The following is a 19943-nucleotide window of genomic DNA, read 5'->3' on the forward strand; positions in this document are numbered from 1 at the left end:
ATCGACATGCGACTAGCAGAGCCGGGGATCAAACCACCGATCCTGCTCTCTACTAAGCCACAGTCGCCACATGTGACCTCCTGCTCCACTGGTCTTGGTCCCTCTATGATGAAGGACAGAGGACAGAGCAGGAGACTGCGTTCATCTTGAAGAAAAAAACAAAAAACTCAAGCATCCCCCCCCCCCCCTCAAGATGAATACCGCATTAAAGAGATGTTTGTTGTTTTGATTTGGTGAATGAAGTTGATATTCACTAAATGTAGGGTAAACCTTACCTTACCTTCACCTATATAACACCAACCCTATTTCTACGCCTGCAGATGTTGGAGATGGCTTTGCCCACAGACGAGAAGAACTTGCAAATGGTACTGCGCTTTTTGGGTGTTGTCATCAGGTGATCTTTGACAGAGGAGGCAATGCAATTCCCAAATTCTGGTTCCTCTAAATTCATGGTCAACAGCACCATTTCTACACTGCCCCACTTCTCACACAGGTCCTGGAAAATGGCTTTGTCAAGTTCTTTAAACGTTTTTGAGGTCGGATCAAAATCGACACCCTGGACTTCGATCCACGTTCTTTCAAACAGACGCATAATGATGGGCTCGAAGGCTGCAGTGGTCCAGTTCATTTTGGCTTTCCTGGCTATCCGCGAGACCAGCATCTCTATGAATATCTGAACTGACATTTTCTTTATTTTTTCCTGTTCTGTTGCACCTGGCGCAGGTTTGGCAGGTGCTTCCTCACATACTGAGCCAGGAATTGCTGAAAGTACGTCTTCCTCGATGCTGTCGACCGGCAACTGAGTTGATGAAAGAGACTCAGGGTCCATTCTCTCACATACTGAGCCAGGAATTGCTGAAAGAACGTCTTCCTCGATGCTGTCCACCGGCAACTGAGTTGATGAAAGAGACTCAGGGTCCATTCTCTCACATACTGAGCCAGGAATTGCTGAAAGTACGTCTTCCTCGATTCTGTCGACCGGCAACTGAGTTGATGAAAGAGACTCAGGGTCCATTCTCTCACATACTGAGCCAGGAATTGCTGAAAGTACGTCTTCCTCGATGCTGTCGACCGGCAACTGAGTTGATGAAAGAGACTCAGGGTCCATTCTCTCACATACTGAGCCAGGAATTGCTGAAAGAACGTCTTCCTCGATGCTGTCCACCGGCAACTGAGTTGATGAAAGAGACTCAGGGTCCATTCTCTCACATACTGAGCCAGGAATTGCTGAAAGTACGTCTTCCTCGATTCTGTCGACCGGCAACTGAGTTGATGAAAGAGACTCAGGGTCCATTCTCTCACATACTGAGCCAGGAATTGCTGAAAGTACGTCTTCCTCGATGCTGTCGACCGGCAACTGAGTTGATGAAAGAGACTCAGGGTCCATTCTCTCACATACTGACCCAGGAATTGCTGAAAGAACGTCTTCCTCGATGCTGTCGACCGGCAACTGAGTTGATGAAAGAGACTCAGGGTCCATTCTCTCACATACTGAGCCAGGAATTGCTGAAAGAACGTCTTCCTCGATGCTGTCGACCGGCAACTGAGTTGATGAAAGAGACTCAGGGTCCATTCTCTCACATACTGAGCCAGGAATTGCTGAAAGAACGTCTTCCTCGATGCTGTCGACTGGCAACTGAGTTGATGAAAGAGACTCAGGGTCCATTCGCTCACATACTGAGCCAGGAATTGCTGAAAGTACGTCTTCCTCGATTCTGTCGACCGGCAACTGAGTTGATGAAAGAGACTCAGGGTCCATTCTCTCACATACTGAGCCAGGAATTGCTGAAAGTACGTCTTCCTCGATGCTGTCGACCGGCAACTGAGTTGATGAAAGAGACTCAGGGTCCATTCTCTCACATACTGAGCCAGGAATTGCTGAAAGAACGTCTTCCTCGATGCTGTCGACCGGCAACTGAGTTGATGAAAGAGACTCTGCAGTGGTCCAGTTCATTTTGGCTTTCCTGGCTATCCGCGAGACCAGCATCTCTATGAATATCTGAACTGACATTTTCTTTATTTTTTCCTGTTCTGTTGCACCTGGCGCAGGTTTGGCAGGTGCTTCCTCACATACTGAGCCAGGAATTGCTGAAAGTACGTCTTCCTCGATGCTGTCGACCGGCAACTGAGTTGATGAAAGAGACTCAGGGTCCATTCTCTCACATACTGAGCCAGGAATTGCTGAAAGAACGTCTTCCTCGATGCTGTCCACCGGCAACTGAGTTGATGAAAGAGACTCAGGGTCCATTCTCTCACATACTGAGCCAGGAATTGCTGAAAGTACGTCTTCCTCGATTCTGTCGACCGGCAACTGAGTTGATGAAAGAGACTCAGGGTCCATTCTCTCACATACTGAGCCAGGAATTGCTGAAAGTACGTCTTCCTCGATGCTGTCGACCGGCAACTGAGTTGATGAAAGAGACTCAGGGTCCATTCTCTCACATACTGAGCCAGGAATTGCTGAAAGAACGTCTTCCTCGATGCTGTCCACCGGCAACTGAGTTGATGAAAGAGACTCAGGGTCCATTCTCTCACATACTGAGCCAGGAATTGCTGAAAGTACGTCTTCCTCGATTCTGTCGACCGGCAACTGAGTTGATGAAAGAGACTCAGGGTCCATTCTCTCACATACTGAGCCAGGAATTGCTGAAAGTACGTCTTCCTCGATGCTGTCGACCGGCAACTGAGTTGATGAAAGAGACTCAGGGTCCATTCTCTCACATACTGACCCAGGAATTGCTGAAAGAACGTCTTCCTCGATGCTGTCGACCGGCAACTGAGTTGATGAAAGAGACTCAGGGTCCATTCTCTCACATACTGAGCCAGGAATTGCTGAAAGAACGTCTTCCTCGATGCTGTCGACCGGCAACTGAGTTGATGAAAGAGACTCAGGGTCCATTCTCTCACATACTGAGCCAGGAATTGCTGAAAGAACGTCTTCCTCGATGCTGTCGACTGGCAACTGAGTTGATGAAAGAGACTCAGGGTCCATTCGCTCACATACTGAGCCAGGAATTGCTGAAAGTACGTCTTCCTCGATTCTGTCGACCGGCAACTGAGTTGATGAAAGAGACTCAGGGTCCATTCTCTCACATACTGAGCCAGGAATTGCTGAAAGTACGTCTTCCTCGATGCTGTCGACCGGCAACTGAGTTGATGAAAGAGACTCAGGGTCCATTCTCTCACATACTGAGCCAGGAATTGCTGAAAGAACGTCTTCCTCGATGCTGTCGACCGGCAACTGAGTTGATGAAAGAGACTCTGCAGTGGTCCAGTTCATTTTGGCTTTCCTGGCTATCCGCGAGACCAGCATCTCTATGAATATCTGAACTGACATTTTCTTTATTTTTTCCTGTTCTGTTGCACCTGGCGCAGGTTTGGCAGGTGCTTCCTCACATACTGAGCCAGGAATTGCTGAAAGTACGTCTTCCTCGATGCTGTCGACCGGCAACTGAGTTGATGAAAGAGACTCAGGGTCCATTCTCTCACATACTGAGCCAGGAATTGCTGAAAGAACGTCTTCCTCGATGCTGTCCACCGGCAACTGAGTTGATGAAAGAGACTCAGGGTCCATTCTCTCACATACTGAGCCAGGAATTGCTGAAAGTACGTCTTCCTCGATTCTGTCGACCGGCAACTGAGTTGATGAAAGAGACTCAGGGTCCATTCTCTCACATACTGAGCCAGGAATTGCTGAAAGTACGTCTTCCTCGATGCTGTCGACCGGCAACTGAGTTGATGAAAGAGACTCAGGGTCCATTCTCTCACATACTGAGCCAGGAATTGCTGAAAGAACGTCTTCCTCGATGCTGTCCACCGGCAACTGAGTTGATGAAAGAGACTCAGGGTCCATTCTCTCACATACTGAGCCAGGAATTGCTGAAAGTACGTCTTCCTCGATTCTGTCGACCGGCAACTGAGTTGATGAAAGAGACTCAGGGTCCATTCTCTCACATACTGAGCCAGGAATTGCTGAAAGTACGTCTTCCTCGATGCTGTCGACCGGCAACTGAGTTGATGAAAGAGACTCAGGGTCCATTCTCTCACATACTGACCCAGGAATTGCTGAAAGAACGTCTTCCTCGATGCTGTCGACCGGCAACTGAGTTGATGAAAGAGACTCAGGGTCCATTCTCTCACATACTGAGCCAGGAATTGCTGAAAGAACGTCTTCCTCGATGCTGTCGACCGGCAACTGAGTTGATGAAAGAGACTCAGGGTCCATTCTCTCACATACTGAGCCAGGAATTGCTGAAAGAACGTCTTCCTCGATGCTGTCGACTGGCAACTGAGTTGATGAAAGAGACTCAGGGTCCATTCGCTCACATACTGAGCCAGGAATTGCTGAAAGTACGTCTTCCTCGATTCTGTCGACCGGCAACTGAGTTGATGAAAGAGACTCAGGGTCCATTCTCTCACATACTGAGCCAGGAATTGCTGAAAGTACGTCTTCCTCGATGCTGTCGACCGGCAACTGAGTTGATGAAAGAGACTCAGGGTCCATTCTCTCACATACTGAGCCAGGAATTGCTGAAAGAACGTCTTCCTCGATGCTGTCGACCGGCAACTGAGTTGATGAAAGAGACTCTGCAGTGGTCCAGTTCATTTTGGCTTTCCTGGCTATCCGCGAGACCAGCATCTCTATGAATATCTGAACTGACATTTTCTTTATTTTTTCCTGTTCTGTTGCACCTGGCGCAGGTTTGGCAGGTGCTTCCTCACATACTGAGCCAGGAATTGCTGAAAGTACGTCTTCCTCGATGGCGGGCTTCTTTTTAATCAGAGCACGCAGTACGTTAGCTCCAATGACGGTGTTTTTTTCTGGACCTGTCACAACCAGCATCGGCACCTTGAGTTCATGTGTCTCCAACGTGTCGATACTAAGTTTCGCTAGGATCCACCCACTGACATGCTTAAGCGGGACACCAGCTATAAATCGAATCAACCCTCGGCCGCTGTTTAGCTCGGCCAAAGGACGTACCTCATTCGGCATGTGCTGTTCTACCCATTCAGTGTGTACATATGACACTGACGATTCAGAATGGAGCACCGCCTCCGTGTATATTCCATTTAGTTCGCAGGAAACGGAATAATTGCAAGACTCGATGGTGTAACCGTGTGTAGCTATTTTGGTGAACGAGTGAGCGAGGTAACGTATCGCAGTCTGGCCAATTATAGGAATTTTCGTTTTGCTTCCCTCCACGATAAGGAAAGGTATTGCAGGATGCATGTGGGGAAATGCGCCTCCATCAAATCTGAACCACAGCGTGGTCTCCCCAATAACCGTCCTATTTATCACCGTGGGAGTTTCGTCTGTGGATAGTTTGACCTGTGATGTGTTTACATGTTTCTGCCACCATGCTTTGCTGATCACACATTCTTTATAGCCACAGTTCCACTCTGCTACTGCCTCAACACCATTCAAAACACATTTAAGCCGATAGGGGTCTGTTTCTATTGCGATGACGTCTGTAACATCTGTCACTGACGGTTCAGGACAAATGAACAGATCTTTAATGTTCCACATTAAAGTTATAAAGTTGTCTGTATTTATGTCCTCACTGGTCTTCTGTTTAGCTACAGTCATTGCTGTTGCGTTATTCTGGTCGGCCATCTTTGATGCTGGTTTTAAAAATCCTGAGGTGAAGATTTAAGATGTAATATATATGTTATTTAACCTGCAGTGTTACAGTTAATTTAATATTATCACAGACGTAAAACCGTGCAGTATGATCTAAACTCTGTAGTCACGTTGTATATGATTGCGCTTGCCTTCTCCTTGTTCAGACTGAACAGCACGTTAATTATCTCTGGGTTATATAGATGTTGTGTCCTGTGATCACAGGATCACAGGATCAGAGGCATGCACGTGACGTCATAAAGGTAGATAAAAGAACGCGGGGTCACGACCTTTGCTTGTGCCGCCGTTGCCAAGCAACGTTCTGTTTGGAGCCTTTGTGAAGTCACGTGACCGTCTTTTATGTTTTTTGAAAAACTAGTTGTTCGTTCTAGCCCACATTCGTTCCGTCCTACAGTCACAGAGCAGTACGTGAAATATTTTCCTCAGCAATTTTAAAATCAGCATCGAAGATGACCGACCAGAATAACACATCACCAATGTCCATGTATAGACCAGAAACATCACAGAGTTCAAGTGATAATTGCACACCGTCACCATCAGATCTAACGTTAGTAGAAAGTAAACTACCAGACTTTAAATATGCGCTGCGACAGTATGGATCGCCTGATCGCTATTATTTGTTCGTAAATGAACAGGAAAAGCGAGAGCAACTGAAGCTCATATCCCAATGGCATAATCTCGAAGAGCTTCAAATGTATGCTGATTTAAGGGGCAAATGTTCGACATTTGTGGATACGATATCAGACCGGCTGATAAAGTTGCATATGCCAGACGTTTGGCTCGATTACAACGGGGCATTGACATTTACGCTGGACATCTTTTCAGTAAAGATTTAGCCTCACCACCCATGGTATGGGAGATTGAAAAAATTAACGCTGTTCTTAAAGAAGTCAAGTTTTTTATAGTTTCTTACATTTTGCAATGGTCAGGCCATAAGCGTAAAGTGATAAACAAGGAATTATATCAGGAGGTTGCAGCTCTTGCAAAAACCGTTCTTTGGCTAGTTCTTAAAGACCAGAAGAGCTATGAGAAGGCATATCCAACAGGAAATGAATTCAAAGTTGGCGATTACGTTAGAATCATGTCATACATGGATACAAATTTTCAAGTGCAAAAGTATTGCATAAACCTTATCAGATGTACAATCACAGAGGAAGTTAAGGATTACCTCTCCTGTCACTTCACAAATGGGATGGGGCCTGAGATTACCCCAGAAATAATACGTCGCAAACAGCCTACATGTCAGTCATGCGGTAACAAGTACTCTCAGCTACTGAACCAAATATGGACTTACCTGAAAGAGGTGAACATTAAGATCGACACACACGAAATGGACCCTGAGTTATATATACCACCTCCGCCGTCGACCTTCATGTGCAATCGTAGAGTACTAGACCATTTAATCACCCACGATGGGAAAGTCAGCATCGAGGAGGACGCATCTTCAACAAGTCCTTGGTCAGTATATGAGTCTCTTTCACCAACTCGGTCGCCGGTCGACAGCATCGAGAAAGACGTACTTTCGCAAAATTAGCAAAGCTCACCTTCAGCTTCAGCTCACCAACAGTATAAATATGCGTCTGTTTCTCTATGGAACAGAACAGACAGTTTAACAACCTTTGGCTGATTACAAATAGAGTGCAACTGCACTTTTCCTTTCACGGAAGCCAAGATTTCACCTTTACTTATTGCCAAAAATTGTATAAATGCCTTCCTGGAAAAACATATGGACAGAACATTACAGAAACAGTAAGTGAAAAGTGTTAAAGGGCCACATGGTCAATTTCAAATTAAAAACTATCAAATTATAAACTGGCATAGAAACTCTCACGGTGTGTTACACTCTGCACTTCTCCCCACCACTGATGATGGCTTCAACTAAAACCTGAAGTCCTTCCCAATACCAACGAAATGCTTCCCCTTTTCCTTTCTCACCAATTTCTTTACCCAGAAACTGATTTTAGTGCAGATTAAGCGATTTCAGAGCCACCCAGGAGTCCTTGTGTAAAGAAGCACTAGAGGGCCTTTCTTTTCAGAAGACATTTTGACATGTCACAGTAGGAAAAGACGGGTCAGGGTCCTGCTGTTGTGCATGCTGGCTCACTTTCACACTGTCGTGGCTTACTGGGACACTTGATTAGAACAGAGCCATTGTGAATGTTATTAAGTCAAATGTCTGCTGTGGAAAAGGCCAGTTAAAAGTATTTTGTAATGATACACAGATTAATGCCACATGTATTTTTGATTTAAGTTCCCACATTTGTTGCAGTTTGTATCTCAAATTCAGTATATAATGTTTTTCAACAGTCAAGTGTATTTTAACAGTACAAGCAATGTGGGCACATGTAATGTAATCATACTGACTGTATCTTGCTCCTGTGCATAGTTCTGTAATACTATGATATATCATTCATGGTGAGCCACAGTTTTGTGCTGATTGAGGAGCTGGATAGTGTTATGGTGCATGCACTCATAACAATAAAATGGTAAAGATAACTATATTTTACTGCCCAGTATTGTGTGCATTTGAATGTTTTGCTTCTGTAAACATGTGTTGCACTATAAAACTGACATGATCCACATTGATGGTGTTGAAAAGGTTAACTTCAATGGAATATATGAAATATTTACTCACTTTATGGAATTAACGATGGGAAATACGCTGTTACCAACCCCGCATCCGACCTGTAGAAAAATATTTGATTGTATTTGTTATTATTATTTAAGTGCTGTTATCTCACATTTTAGTATAGCATTTTACAGCCTGTTATTGCCACAATTGTGTAATAGTCCACATGCAACAATCTATATTAAAACAATCAGAATTCAAATCAATACATGTGAACAGTTTTGAAAACCTCCAAGATCCTGAAGGATGCATGCTGGCCAGGGAAAGTAGCAGCTTGTATGGCAGCTTCATTCCTATCCGGTGCTGCTCCCTGACCGGACTCTGTCTGATGATTGGGGGCGTCTGCATTTCTGTGATGGTGTGTGAGTCCGTTGTGTTGCCGGTGTCGAGTCTCTGTGTCTGTACTGGATCCAGTCGGTTGCGGGAGTGACGCCTGCTGATCACCCAGACGCCCGTTTGTGGTTTGACTTTTTGCACCTGAAGGAAGCAGTTCTGGGAACTCTAAAAACAGCCACTTGCGATCTTTAAAGAACTTTTCCTGGTGCATCTTGTAAAACTTGTCCCAGTATTGGCAAGCCTCTGTGTCAAATTTACCTGTGTGGAGAAGATATTTTCCTAAAAGTTAACCCCATTCAAATGTAACCTGGAAACCTATTTTTGCAGGGAAACATTCTTGCCTTGTTCCTCTAAAGGAATGTTTATGCAGGAATTTTCTTTTGCCTTCTGTCGTGCGTTTTCTTTATCCTCTTCCATCCATTGCACGTGATCCCTAACAAATAAAGCAGTACAAATGCTGTTGTTGATACATCTGCTCAACTAGAGTAACTTATGAACAGCATCAAATAACAGAAAATATAAAACTGTAACATATAAATCCACTGTTGCGTTTTGCAGGTTGATCAGAAAGCTGTTAACTGTAACCCTAAATCTCAGTCCCGTGCTGTTCAAAGTAGGCACACCTATTCTGTAATCCTACTATCTCCATAAAAGGCATATACAGATAACTGCTGCAGTACATCACTGACCACATGTTGTGCTTAAAGATGTCATCAGTATTGGTCAGAATCCATGACCCAAGTGGAGCTGAAGGTCTTCCATCTGTCCTATGTAGTCTTGACGACAATCTGCTGAAAACTTCAGCCAATTTGGCGACAGAGAAACTCCGCAGTTTATGCATTTATTCTGTAAAAACACAAGAAGAGTAACATATTTTACAATGCTTTGACACTGCACCGACAGCTAATGAACACTCACTGGAGCTGCTGTTTAACGCAAACTAAATTATTGTTTTACTCTTCAGGAAAATATTTTGCTGCAAGTGAGGATCCCAAACTTTACACATGCAACAAATGGCAGGCAAAGTTTTAATAAAATGTTTGAATAATGAGGCACTATACATCTGGAATATTTCATGAAACAGTGCTGCCAAAGGAGTCTTTGGTTTGAATGTTTAATTCAATGAAAACATCAGAGATATTTAAGAGATGGTTGGAACAAGCCAATACAGCAAAATATATTTACAGTCAAAAAGTATGAAATAATATACTTTTCCGAGCTACTTAAGGGGAAACAAAACTAAATGTTGATGGGTGGTAATCATAGTCTATGGTGGTTATACATCGATGCTCAACGTAACAACGGTGGAGAGGAGGGCGCTAATGTTCCAAGATGGATGCCGTGTGCCTTAATTCCTTCACTAGAAGAAGACGCTTGAGGAAGACTACAACTATGGAGCGAGTGGAGAGATAGCACACGTTACCATTTACCTCATTGTGGGGCAGGACTTGAGCTCTGCCCCACAGAGGTCAACAGTGTGACAGCTAGAAGGCTTGAGCCTTTGTGAGTCTGAGGGACTTCTACTGTGATGGTAGTTAAGGGTTTTCTCCGGTTCCCCCAGTTTAGAGATGTATTAATTTTTTTTCTTCAAGATGAACGCAGTCTCCTGCTCTGTCCTCTGTCCTTCATCATAGAGGGACCAAGACCAGTGGAGCAGGAGGTCACATGCGGCGACTGTGGCTTAGTAGAGAGCAGGATCGGTGGTTTGATCCCCGGCTCCGCTAGTCGCATGTCGATGTGTCCTTGGGCAAGACACTTAACCCCAAAATTGCTCCCGTAGCTGTGCGTACGGTGTGTGAATGTTAGTTAGTCCTGATGGTGGGCATGGCCTCTACCATCAGCGTATGAATGGGTGTGAATGGGTGAATGATGACAAGTGTGAAAGCGCTTTGAGTGGTCGTGAAGACTAGAAAAGCGCTTTACAAGTACAGTCCATTTACCATTTACCTCGATGTGGGGCAGGACTTGAGCTCTGCCCCATAGAGGTCAACAGTGTGACAGCTAGAAGGCTTGAGCCTTTGTGAGTCTGAGGGACTTCTACTGTGATGGTAGTTAAGGGTTTTCTCCGGTTCCCCCAGTTTAGAAGTAGAAAGCACGATAGTACTCCCTGAAATGTAGTCAGTAATGGAAAGTAACAAAGTAGTTTTACTGTAGTACTGTATTTCTGCACTCTCAAAACAGATGGGTTTAAAAATATCACATCATGTGTTCATTTTTAACACACCTGCCTGTCTAGTTAAGGACAACACATTTTGTGTTGCTTTCAACACAGTCAGTGTGTTAGCACATTCAACACATGCTGTGTGTTACATATTTCAACATAAAGACGTGTTAAAAGAACACAAAGACGATATCAACAGGTTGTGGAAGCCCAAGTCAACATTATGATGTACGTGATCAGCTCAGCCAATCAAATATGGGTATTCTGATAAGTTTCCTGATTCGAGTGACATTTACACACACCGCGACACAAGAGGGAGAGACGAGGAAAGACATGGCAGAGCAGGACAATAGTCATGTAAGCTGTAAATGATAAAACATAGGATAATCTCCAAATGAGAAAGATTGCCAGAGAAATCAGTCTCTCACTCACTCACTCACTCTCTCTCTCTCTCTCTCTCTCTCTCTCTCTGTCTGTGTCTCTCTCTCATACAGTCATTCAGGTCTTAGAGATTTTAAGAGGACTCCCCCCCACACACACACACCCCATTTTAAAGTAAAGGCCCCACAAAATTAATTCTAACTTAAATGCTTGTGATGAAGCCTGTCATTTAATAACCTGTTTATGTTTATCTAACATTATGATTATGTCTCCTCCCCCCCCCCCCCGCCCACACCCCATTTCAAAATAAAAGCCCCAAAGAGTGAATTCTAACTGAAATGCTTATGATGAAGCCTGTCATTTAATAACCTGTTTGTGTTCATCTAACATTATGAGTCCATCTCCTCTCCCCTTCTCCCCCCCCCCCCACACCCCATTTCAAAATAAAAGCCCCACAGAGTGAATTCTAACTGAAATGCTTGTGATGAAGCCTGTCATTTAATAACCTGTTTGTGTTAATCTAACAATATGAGTCCATCTCCTCTCCCCCCCACACCCCATTTCAAAATAAAAGCCCCAAAGAGTGAAATATAACTGAAATGCTTGTGATGAAGCCTGTCATTTAATAACCTCTGTTTATGTGTCAAACATTATGATTATGTCTCCTCTCCCCCTCTCTCCCCCACCCAGCCCCACCCTTTCAAAATAAAAGCCTCATGGATTAACTCTATTTAAATATTAAGCTGAAAATCAGGCTTTTTTGTTGAAGTAATGAATGCTCTTACTAATACTGCGACAACTACTACTATTGCTGCTAATATTTCTAGTATTACTACTACTACTGCTGCTGCTACTACTACTACTACTTCTACTACAACTTTTGCTGTTGCTACGATTACTACTGCTATTACTGCTACCATCAATAGTATTACTACCACTACTGCTATTACTACCACTACTACTATTACTTATACTACAACTGCTATTCATGCGACTACCAGTACTAATACTACTACAGCTATTAGTACGACTGCTACTAGTACTACTACTACTGCTATTACTGCTACTTCAAATACTGTCATTACTATTACTACTACTACTACTTATACTACTACTGTTATATTAAATACTACGACCACTACTACAGCTATTACTACTACTACCGATACTACTACTTCTTCTAAATGCTAATACTTCAACTACTAATGATACTTCTACTACAACTACAACTTCTAGTACTACTAATACTACAAATATCACTACTGCTGACATTTTTTAAGCCACAGAAACCATTTGAATATCAAAATGTTCAGCTCTTTCAGGAGAGGGGTGATATGAATTTTCATATTTGTAATCTTTAAATTCTTTGAAATATTAAGCTATTTGCAATTTTCTTTTGAATGGGATCTCTATGGAGAAAATCTTCAAATCCTGTTAAACTTCTTCAACTTTCAAAGCCTTCTTCTTCCTCATACTTTCAGCTACAGACACCATAGTTAGACATTTCAACTAGAAGGGTTTTCAGCAGTGCAGTTTAAATGCTTTCGGCCTTCAACATTTTTCAGATGGGTAGTCTCCCATTTCTTAATTTTCAGCAATGTTTTTGAGATTCATTTCAGCTTTCAGCATTCCAACGCATTTTCAGCAGGAAATGCATTTTCTAGTTTCTATAGTGTTTGTGTTGGATGCAGTGCTTTATGCTCTATCCTATAGTTCATGGTTAATCTTACTTTTTTTTACTTTGGGTGATTACGTTTTGAGCTTTGTTCTGTCTGGCTCACCACTCTCTCAGATGTTTTACGGCTGTGAGAGACAGGGTTGTATCAGGTCGCTGCCAAAACTCCAAAGTCCTTCAATTACTGTCCTGCTTTACTCTCAACTAATTTGTTAATTGATTTATTTCATTGTTTTAGTTCACTTGCTTTCATTTATTGTTGGAGTGCAACCTCCTTTCTCTCTTTAAGTGCTTGGACAAAACATTGGGCAAAAAGTCATGCTCCTCTGTCAAACTTCAGAAGTGTTAAGAGACATTACACATTGAGATATTTCCAATTAGTCATAAAGGGCAATCAATGAGACCCTAAGCAAGAGCCTGCAACCGCATGGCTCCGTACTACGATGATGCAGCAACGACCAGAGATGTCAAATCGCCTGTGATAATGTATCCGGGAGGGCCGGGGTCCAATCCATCCTGACTCAAAAGCTCTCGATTGCATTTGTGACTGCAGTGCAGAGGCTTTGTGGGAGTTGAGCAGTGGGCGGGAGGGGGTAGCGGTGTGTATGTGTGTGTAGGGGGGGGGGGCTGGTTGTTGGCAGAATCGAGGGATGTCAGCCCAAGGCAGAGAAAATAACTCAACGTCGTCAGTCATATAATAATAACCCATTAGCTTTGAGCCTGACTGATTTCAACAGAGATACAGTAACTCGTCATGGAAATCGCCAGGCCTCAGTCGAGGTAATGGGCCTAAAACAGCATGGATTATCCATCACAGTAACTCAGGGCAAGGGGGACTTGTTTGTTGTCTATGTATCTGTGGAGAGGGAAACGTGTGGTTATTGCTTGGGAAAAATGTACGCGGTCATATCATCTTTACTACAAAAACTACAAAATATTGATATTGATTGAAAATACTGCTCCGCAATAATCACAGGGTTTCCATTACAGACAAGGACAGATGGGGAATCAAAGGGCCACAAACAGACACATCCTCTTGATTTCATGTTTTTATGTATCACTGGATGTAAGTCCAGGTGTCTTGCTCTCATCTGTGTGTCCTGAATGCAATTAGCCGGATTGAAAGTCCTCATGCATACAGCAGCACGATGGATTGCCTCTCGTCCTTCACTAAAAGGTTAATTTAGATGAGGTTTGAAGATCTTTTAACTATATAAAGCCTATACACTGTGCCGTCTCCTGCTGTTTTCTGGTTTGTTTATATGACCGGAACCACAAATGGGTCTGTAGATGTCAGGAAGTAAAGGCCTTACTGGGTGATGGTAATCGGCAACAGCAGATCCAACTTGTGTTAACTCTCTTGACCAAAGACAGACATCTAATATTCAAGAACTTGCAACTTAAATTTAGCAATTTATATATAATTAGCATCTAGATGAGTAAGCAACTCTTACTCTTCATTAAGCAAAAATTGCTTCAAATGTCTTGATTAACTTAACCCCATCACCTTCATGAATAAGTCAGTGTTATCTAACAGTTACTGTTAACACCATAGCTGGGTCAGAATAATCTGGGTAAGATTGTACAAAACATGGCCTATGACGAATTGAGGCACAAGGAAAAAAGGTTTTATTACAAGCAATAATCAGGTCCTACATAAATTCTTAGTAACGACCATAGTTTAAAACTAGTTATTTACTTATTGGGCTTGCTCCATTAAAACTTAAAAAATGTCAGGTTGCATCTGTAGCACTGTCCAACCAAAAGCAACCACTGCAACATTGCAACCAGTTATAAAACTTCTAAAGATCATCGCCAATCTCTTAATACACGTCTTTTGTAATATTTATATATGCATACATGGAAATGTATGCATATGAATGTATGTGCACCTTATCTCTACACATTTGTCTAATGACCTCCAAGGAACCTGTTGGATATTAAGCGTCGCCTGGTTTCACCTTTTTAGGTTTCATCAGGTAGAGGGGGAAAAAGCTGAGATAACATCTCACACACACAGAGCAAAGCCTCCACTGCTGCCAGCCATAACAATAACAACAAATCATTCACACAAAGACTCTCATCTCACACAAGATTTCACTGGTGAGGCCGATAGCTATACGGCTGTATGGTTTGGATATAACGGATGCGTGGTGCTGACGCCCAGAATAGCATCAAATCACACCCTAAGATATAACCATTTAGCTCGTCTGGGGAAAACTAAATAGAAGGATTTAGTTTACAATCCTGTCGAAAGGCCGATACAAAAACAATCCAAGGCTACCATCACACTCACACTCATTAATGCAAGATTAGCCTGAAGTTGTGCTCTGAACGCTTTCTCTGTTGTCTCCAGCGATCATGCTGACACATGGAAGTAATACGACTTTATTACTCTGAGTTTTCTAGGCCACAACTCTCACAAGCCTCAATAATTGACGACAGCCTTTTTATTTTTGACTTTATTTAATTAACAAAGCAGTACACTAATGCTTCAAATTTACCTGCTTTTTCAGTGTGCCATAATGTGCAATAAAGCATGATCGAATCAGTCGTGCGATACAATCATTTAATAATGAATATAATATAATAATTTTCAATGTGCAGCAAAACAAGCAGCACACAACTAAATTTACAGCACAAGTCTGTGTGGAACTGACAGTATGGGCATCTCCCCCCAATGTCCTCATCCCCAGATGTTGAAGCTGTATTGCCGTTTGAAACCACAGAGTGAGTGATTTTGATCTTTAACATTGGCTGGTGTTTTCATTGTTTCTACTGATGACCCACCAAACACACAGAGCGGGCATTAGTGCAACAGCAAACATTCATTCAGACGGGCCTGAACACTTAAATACACATTAAGCTAACAAAAGATTCCCATCACAGCTAGGTCATAAAAAAACAAGTCTGGAATGCATGTTGACATAAAATAGCCCCATCTAGTGGAAGAAATGTCCTTAAAATAAAATAAAATGCTGGCAGCTGGTGGGTGTTAATATGCTCTTGGTTTGTTTTGTCTAATTTTTAAACTCTTAATAATTAAACACAGCTGTGGTTATGATTTGGTTGTATACAATATTTGAAATATGGTACCATTTTATAGGGGCATGAGGAGTCCTATACTAAACAGTTGTATGTCTTTTGTGGCTCTGGAGGGAGCTTTCTAAAGTCTTAGAAAACAGAAAGCCTAAAATGCAAACTGGGGCATGGGGTTTGAAGGACATGGGTATTTACCAGAAAGCTGGGATTGAGTTGCATTGTGGGAAATGTAGGATTGTTGGTGCTTGACGCATACTTTTAAAACATCAAACTATCCCTTTAAAGAGGTTGTCCAGTGATTTTATTTTGGACTTCCACAAAGTTGTGAGGAAGAGACTCAGAAACTTGCTGTTTAACTCTACCTCCAGTCTTTCTGTAAAGCTAAGCCAACCGACTGCTGCCTAAAACGTTCTAATTTACATACTATGAAAGTAAAATCAATATTCTCCTCTAACTCTCTGCAGTAAGTGTTCCCTTAAAGTGAAAGTTAATTGGGGTTGTATACCCACAAATAGCAATGAATCACATCACAGAGAGAAGGAAATAAATAATAGAAGAAGATAGAAGTAGAGACTCAACAAATCCTATTTTTTTACTGTAGAACCAAAGTATTTGTTTCCATCAGAAGCATAGCAATTACAAAGACAATAAAAGTCAATGTTCTGTCCTATTACTGTAGAATAACCTTTTATCTATTTGTTTTGCATTGGTTGTTATCGTGCGTCTGACCTTTGAATAACAATTATACTGATCATTTAGAGGTTACATTCAATCTAATCATGTCCAAATGGATGGATGACTGTTGCGATGTGTGTGCTCTCCACTCTGACTTTCCTCTTGTCAGTACTGCGAGCATCAAGCTGCGCCGGTGGGATCTGAAAGTCTGGCTATGAGCACGAAACTGCAAAATTATTCCGTCGTGACCCGTCCTCACTTCCACATTTCTGCTCCTTTTGCGATCGCCGCTGGCAGAGCCCGGGGAACCTGCACCCGCTTTGTTTCTTCTAACACAGCTGAGAGTCTAATGGGACACGAACCAATACAAAGGATGTCAGTAGAGGAATAGGAAGGCAACGGATGGACAGTGAAAACGAGCATGGCTTCTGACCTGGAAGCAATCAATGTCCACAGAGAAATGCAACCAGCACTGCTGCAAGAAAAATCAGCCCGTACTATGTTACAAGAGGGCAGTAAAGAAAAAACGAATGAAGAGTGTCTGACATACAACGGTATAGCAGTTTGTTTTAGAGTATGACGAAATAATTTGCAATACATTGCCCTGCAAAGGAACTATCTGTGACATTGAAAACCAAATAATTTTGCATTTTTATGTTATTGATTAGTTCGACACAACAGTAAAGCCAATTAAAAAAAAAAAGATTTTGGATTTTCTATTCTAAACCCTTTCTCTCCAGCAGGCCTTTCCTGGGCAAAGTCCTCTAGCACACATGGAGTGTTGTGTTTTATATTGCTGTGCATTTACATCTACATTTCAGGAAGAAAAAGAGTGGGAGGTTGAAGTAGAACAAGCGGTGAAAGCCACTGAACTGACAAAGAAAAAACAGCACCTACAGAAAAACAACCTGCACTGATAAAAACGTACATTATTAAAACCATAATGTATCCAACGACGATGTGAAAACAGTGTGAGAGGGGTCTCTCGTAGTGATGAACCTACACAGAATTACCACCTGAATCTTCAGCTGGTGGTTTAGCCGCCCACAATTTTACTGTTTTGATTTCCTGTCACCGCTCTCATGACCTTTTGTTGCACGGACTTTGGGCAGTCAGCTTTCTCTGTGAAAGCAACAACTCGTGTGGGATGTACTTCTCTGTGTAACTGTGTGTCGTCACGCTGTCTAATTTGTTCAGTGCTGTTCTACCACTGCAAGGATGTTTTAATTGGGACCTGCAAAGGGACTGAGGATTACAATTAGCTTTAGGTTTGACATCATCCATGGTCCCTATACATAAAAAATGAATAAATAAGAATGATTAGCATTGTTTCAAGCTGCAGCAGGTGGCGCTAAAAAAAACAGTGTTTACTGCTCAGTACCAAAAGGTTAAAGGTGAGAATATCAATATTGTATTCACAACTTCTTTGTGCAAACCGATCAGTTATTGCAGGTTGAAGAATAAAGGTGTCACAATAACATCCTGTTTTAAATCATTACTTGCCAATCAAACACCACAGCAATGGGCCCCAAGATGGAGCCAGAGTTAAAACAATTTAAATCTGATACGGTGCTCGTTCAATGTCTTTGAGCTTTTTAGCAGGTCATGGTTTTTTAATGGAAGGGCCAAGTCACACAATGTTGCTGTTTATTAGGCATGTTCAGCATTAATAATAATAATAATAATTCATATTTTAAATTAGCTCCCCCTTTACCAGCTGTAACATTAAAATAATGCACACATTAATGTATAATTTATAATCCAGTTATATAATATATACATTATTCTGAAATGGTCTATTTTGCATCATGAGTATACTTGACTTTTGGCACTTTTTGTACATTTTGTACTTTTTTGAGTAAGATTTTGAATGCAGGACTTTTACCTTAAACAAAGTATTTTTAATATTGTTTTACCTAAGTAAACATTTTGAGTACTTCTTCCACCACTGACAGCAGGGCACATCAATTTATATACTTTGCATTTTGATAATCGATGAATCATTTCAAATATTTTTCAAGCAAAATGTCAGAAAGGATCTGCTCACAGCTTCTCAGCTGTGAGGATTTGCTTTGTTTAAAGTGTATCTTTGGATTTTGGGCTGTAGGTTGGACAGAATACTTCATCAAGCCGTCAACTTGAAATCTGAAAAACTGTGATGGTCATTTTTCACTTTCTTCTAACAGTTTCAGGTTGACCACGGGTGGCTGTGTGGATTATTGTGGCAGGTAATTGGTATATAGGGCACAGGTGCAACAGACAGCTAATGATGCATGGGTGACGGGGAGATCACACGTTTTTCACCGCAAGCAAGACACACCAGAGGGAGACCAGGAAGATAAGTTCTATCATATCATATATCATTATCTGTTATCTCTAATTAAATGGGAACCTAACCCAAAAGTGAAAGAGTGTGGAATCTCTTTGTTGAAGCGAGTAAATAGGATCTTCTCCCGCATCCAACCGAGTGGCTAGTTGCTGGAATCAGTCACTATAGGTTTAATTAAAAAAGAGGAATGGCAGGTTACTCAATAGTAAAACATGTATTTAACACCAGCACTTCTGATTGATCCCATCAGATAACTGCACATGGCCAGCATGAATTGCTCTTTGTGATTCTGGAGATACATATTATTGCTACAGTAGTTTAAATGTGTTATCAGTGGACCATGGAATAGAGGGTTTTCCATCACAGTTTACAATAAACCGATCGTTTGCACAACAGAAATGTCATCAAAAACTGGAACATATTTCAAAAAAATTGGACCTCGAAATGACACTTTGGTTGTCTGGGGATTCTGCTTACCCTGAGGGAGTTCAACATGGCTTTTGGTCAAAAAGATGACACATTCTGTTCATTTCAGAATCCCCAAAGATCTTATTTCATATTTGGTGTCTAACTTGACCATCTAGCAGTTGGGGAAAGCACATCACAATCTGCTTAAATACAATACACTTTTTACTAAACGCACACACGTAATCATAGTCATTTAATTGTATTATTTTTTAGAAAGCATATTTCTCCTTCATGATAAAATATAATGAACCTCAAATAAGGCAATCATACTGTCAAACGGGATAGTTGTGTGCTACATAGCAATTTTGGCAATCCAGTCGAATAATCACAGTAACATTGTCAACCGAGGGATAATGTGTCAGAACTAACCCAGTCTGATTTAGAAAATGGCATTGGCCTTTGCCCTCCAAATTGTACATCAGTGGTTTCAGAAACGAAAAGATTCCTTTTTTTCCCCATCAGCATTTCTCGGGAGGTGGTAGGCTATGCTGGGTGCTGACGCAAATGACACAGTCCAGCCACTTCTATAATTTGGGGGGGAGAAAAAGTCCTCCAGCAAAGAAATATGCTCCAGAGTGGATAAGCGCGGTCGGTGCGCAGAAGGCA

General features: G+C 42.1%; 1 protein-coding gene across 1 annotated transcript; it reads right to left on the reverse strand.

Moving 5' to 3' along the window:
- Positions 1-7198: 7198 nt before the first annotated feature.
- On the reverse strand, positions 7199-9447 carry LOC142955084 (tRNA N(3)-cytidine methyltransferase METTL8, mitochondrial-like). The gene is made up of 5 exons (XM_076096442.1): positions 9296-9447; positions 8948-9039; positions 8500-8864; positions 8277-8326; positions 7199-7229 (listed from the first exon to the last, which is right to left on the reverse strand). Exons 1-5 carry the CDS (start codon positions 9445-9447, stop codon positions 7199-7201), a joined length of 690 nt encoding a protein of 229 aa, XP_075952557.1.
- Between the last annotated feature and the right edge of the window lie 10496 nt (positions 9448-19943).

The sequence above is a fragment of the Anarhichas minor genome, unplaced genomic scaffold (genome assembly GCF_050575085.1).
Source record: "Anarhichas minor isolate MPS153535 unplaced genomic scaffold, ASM5057508v1 ptg000022l, whole genome shotgun sequence".
NCBI classification, from domain to species: Eukaryota; Metazoa; Chordata; class Actinopteri; order Perciformes; family Anarhichadidae; genus Anarhichas; species Anarhichas minor.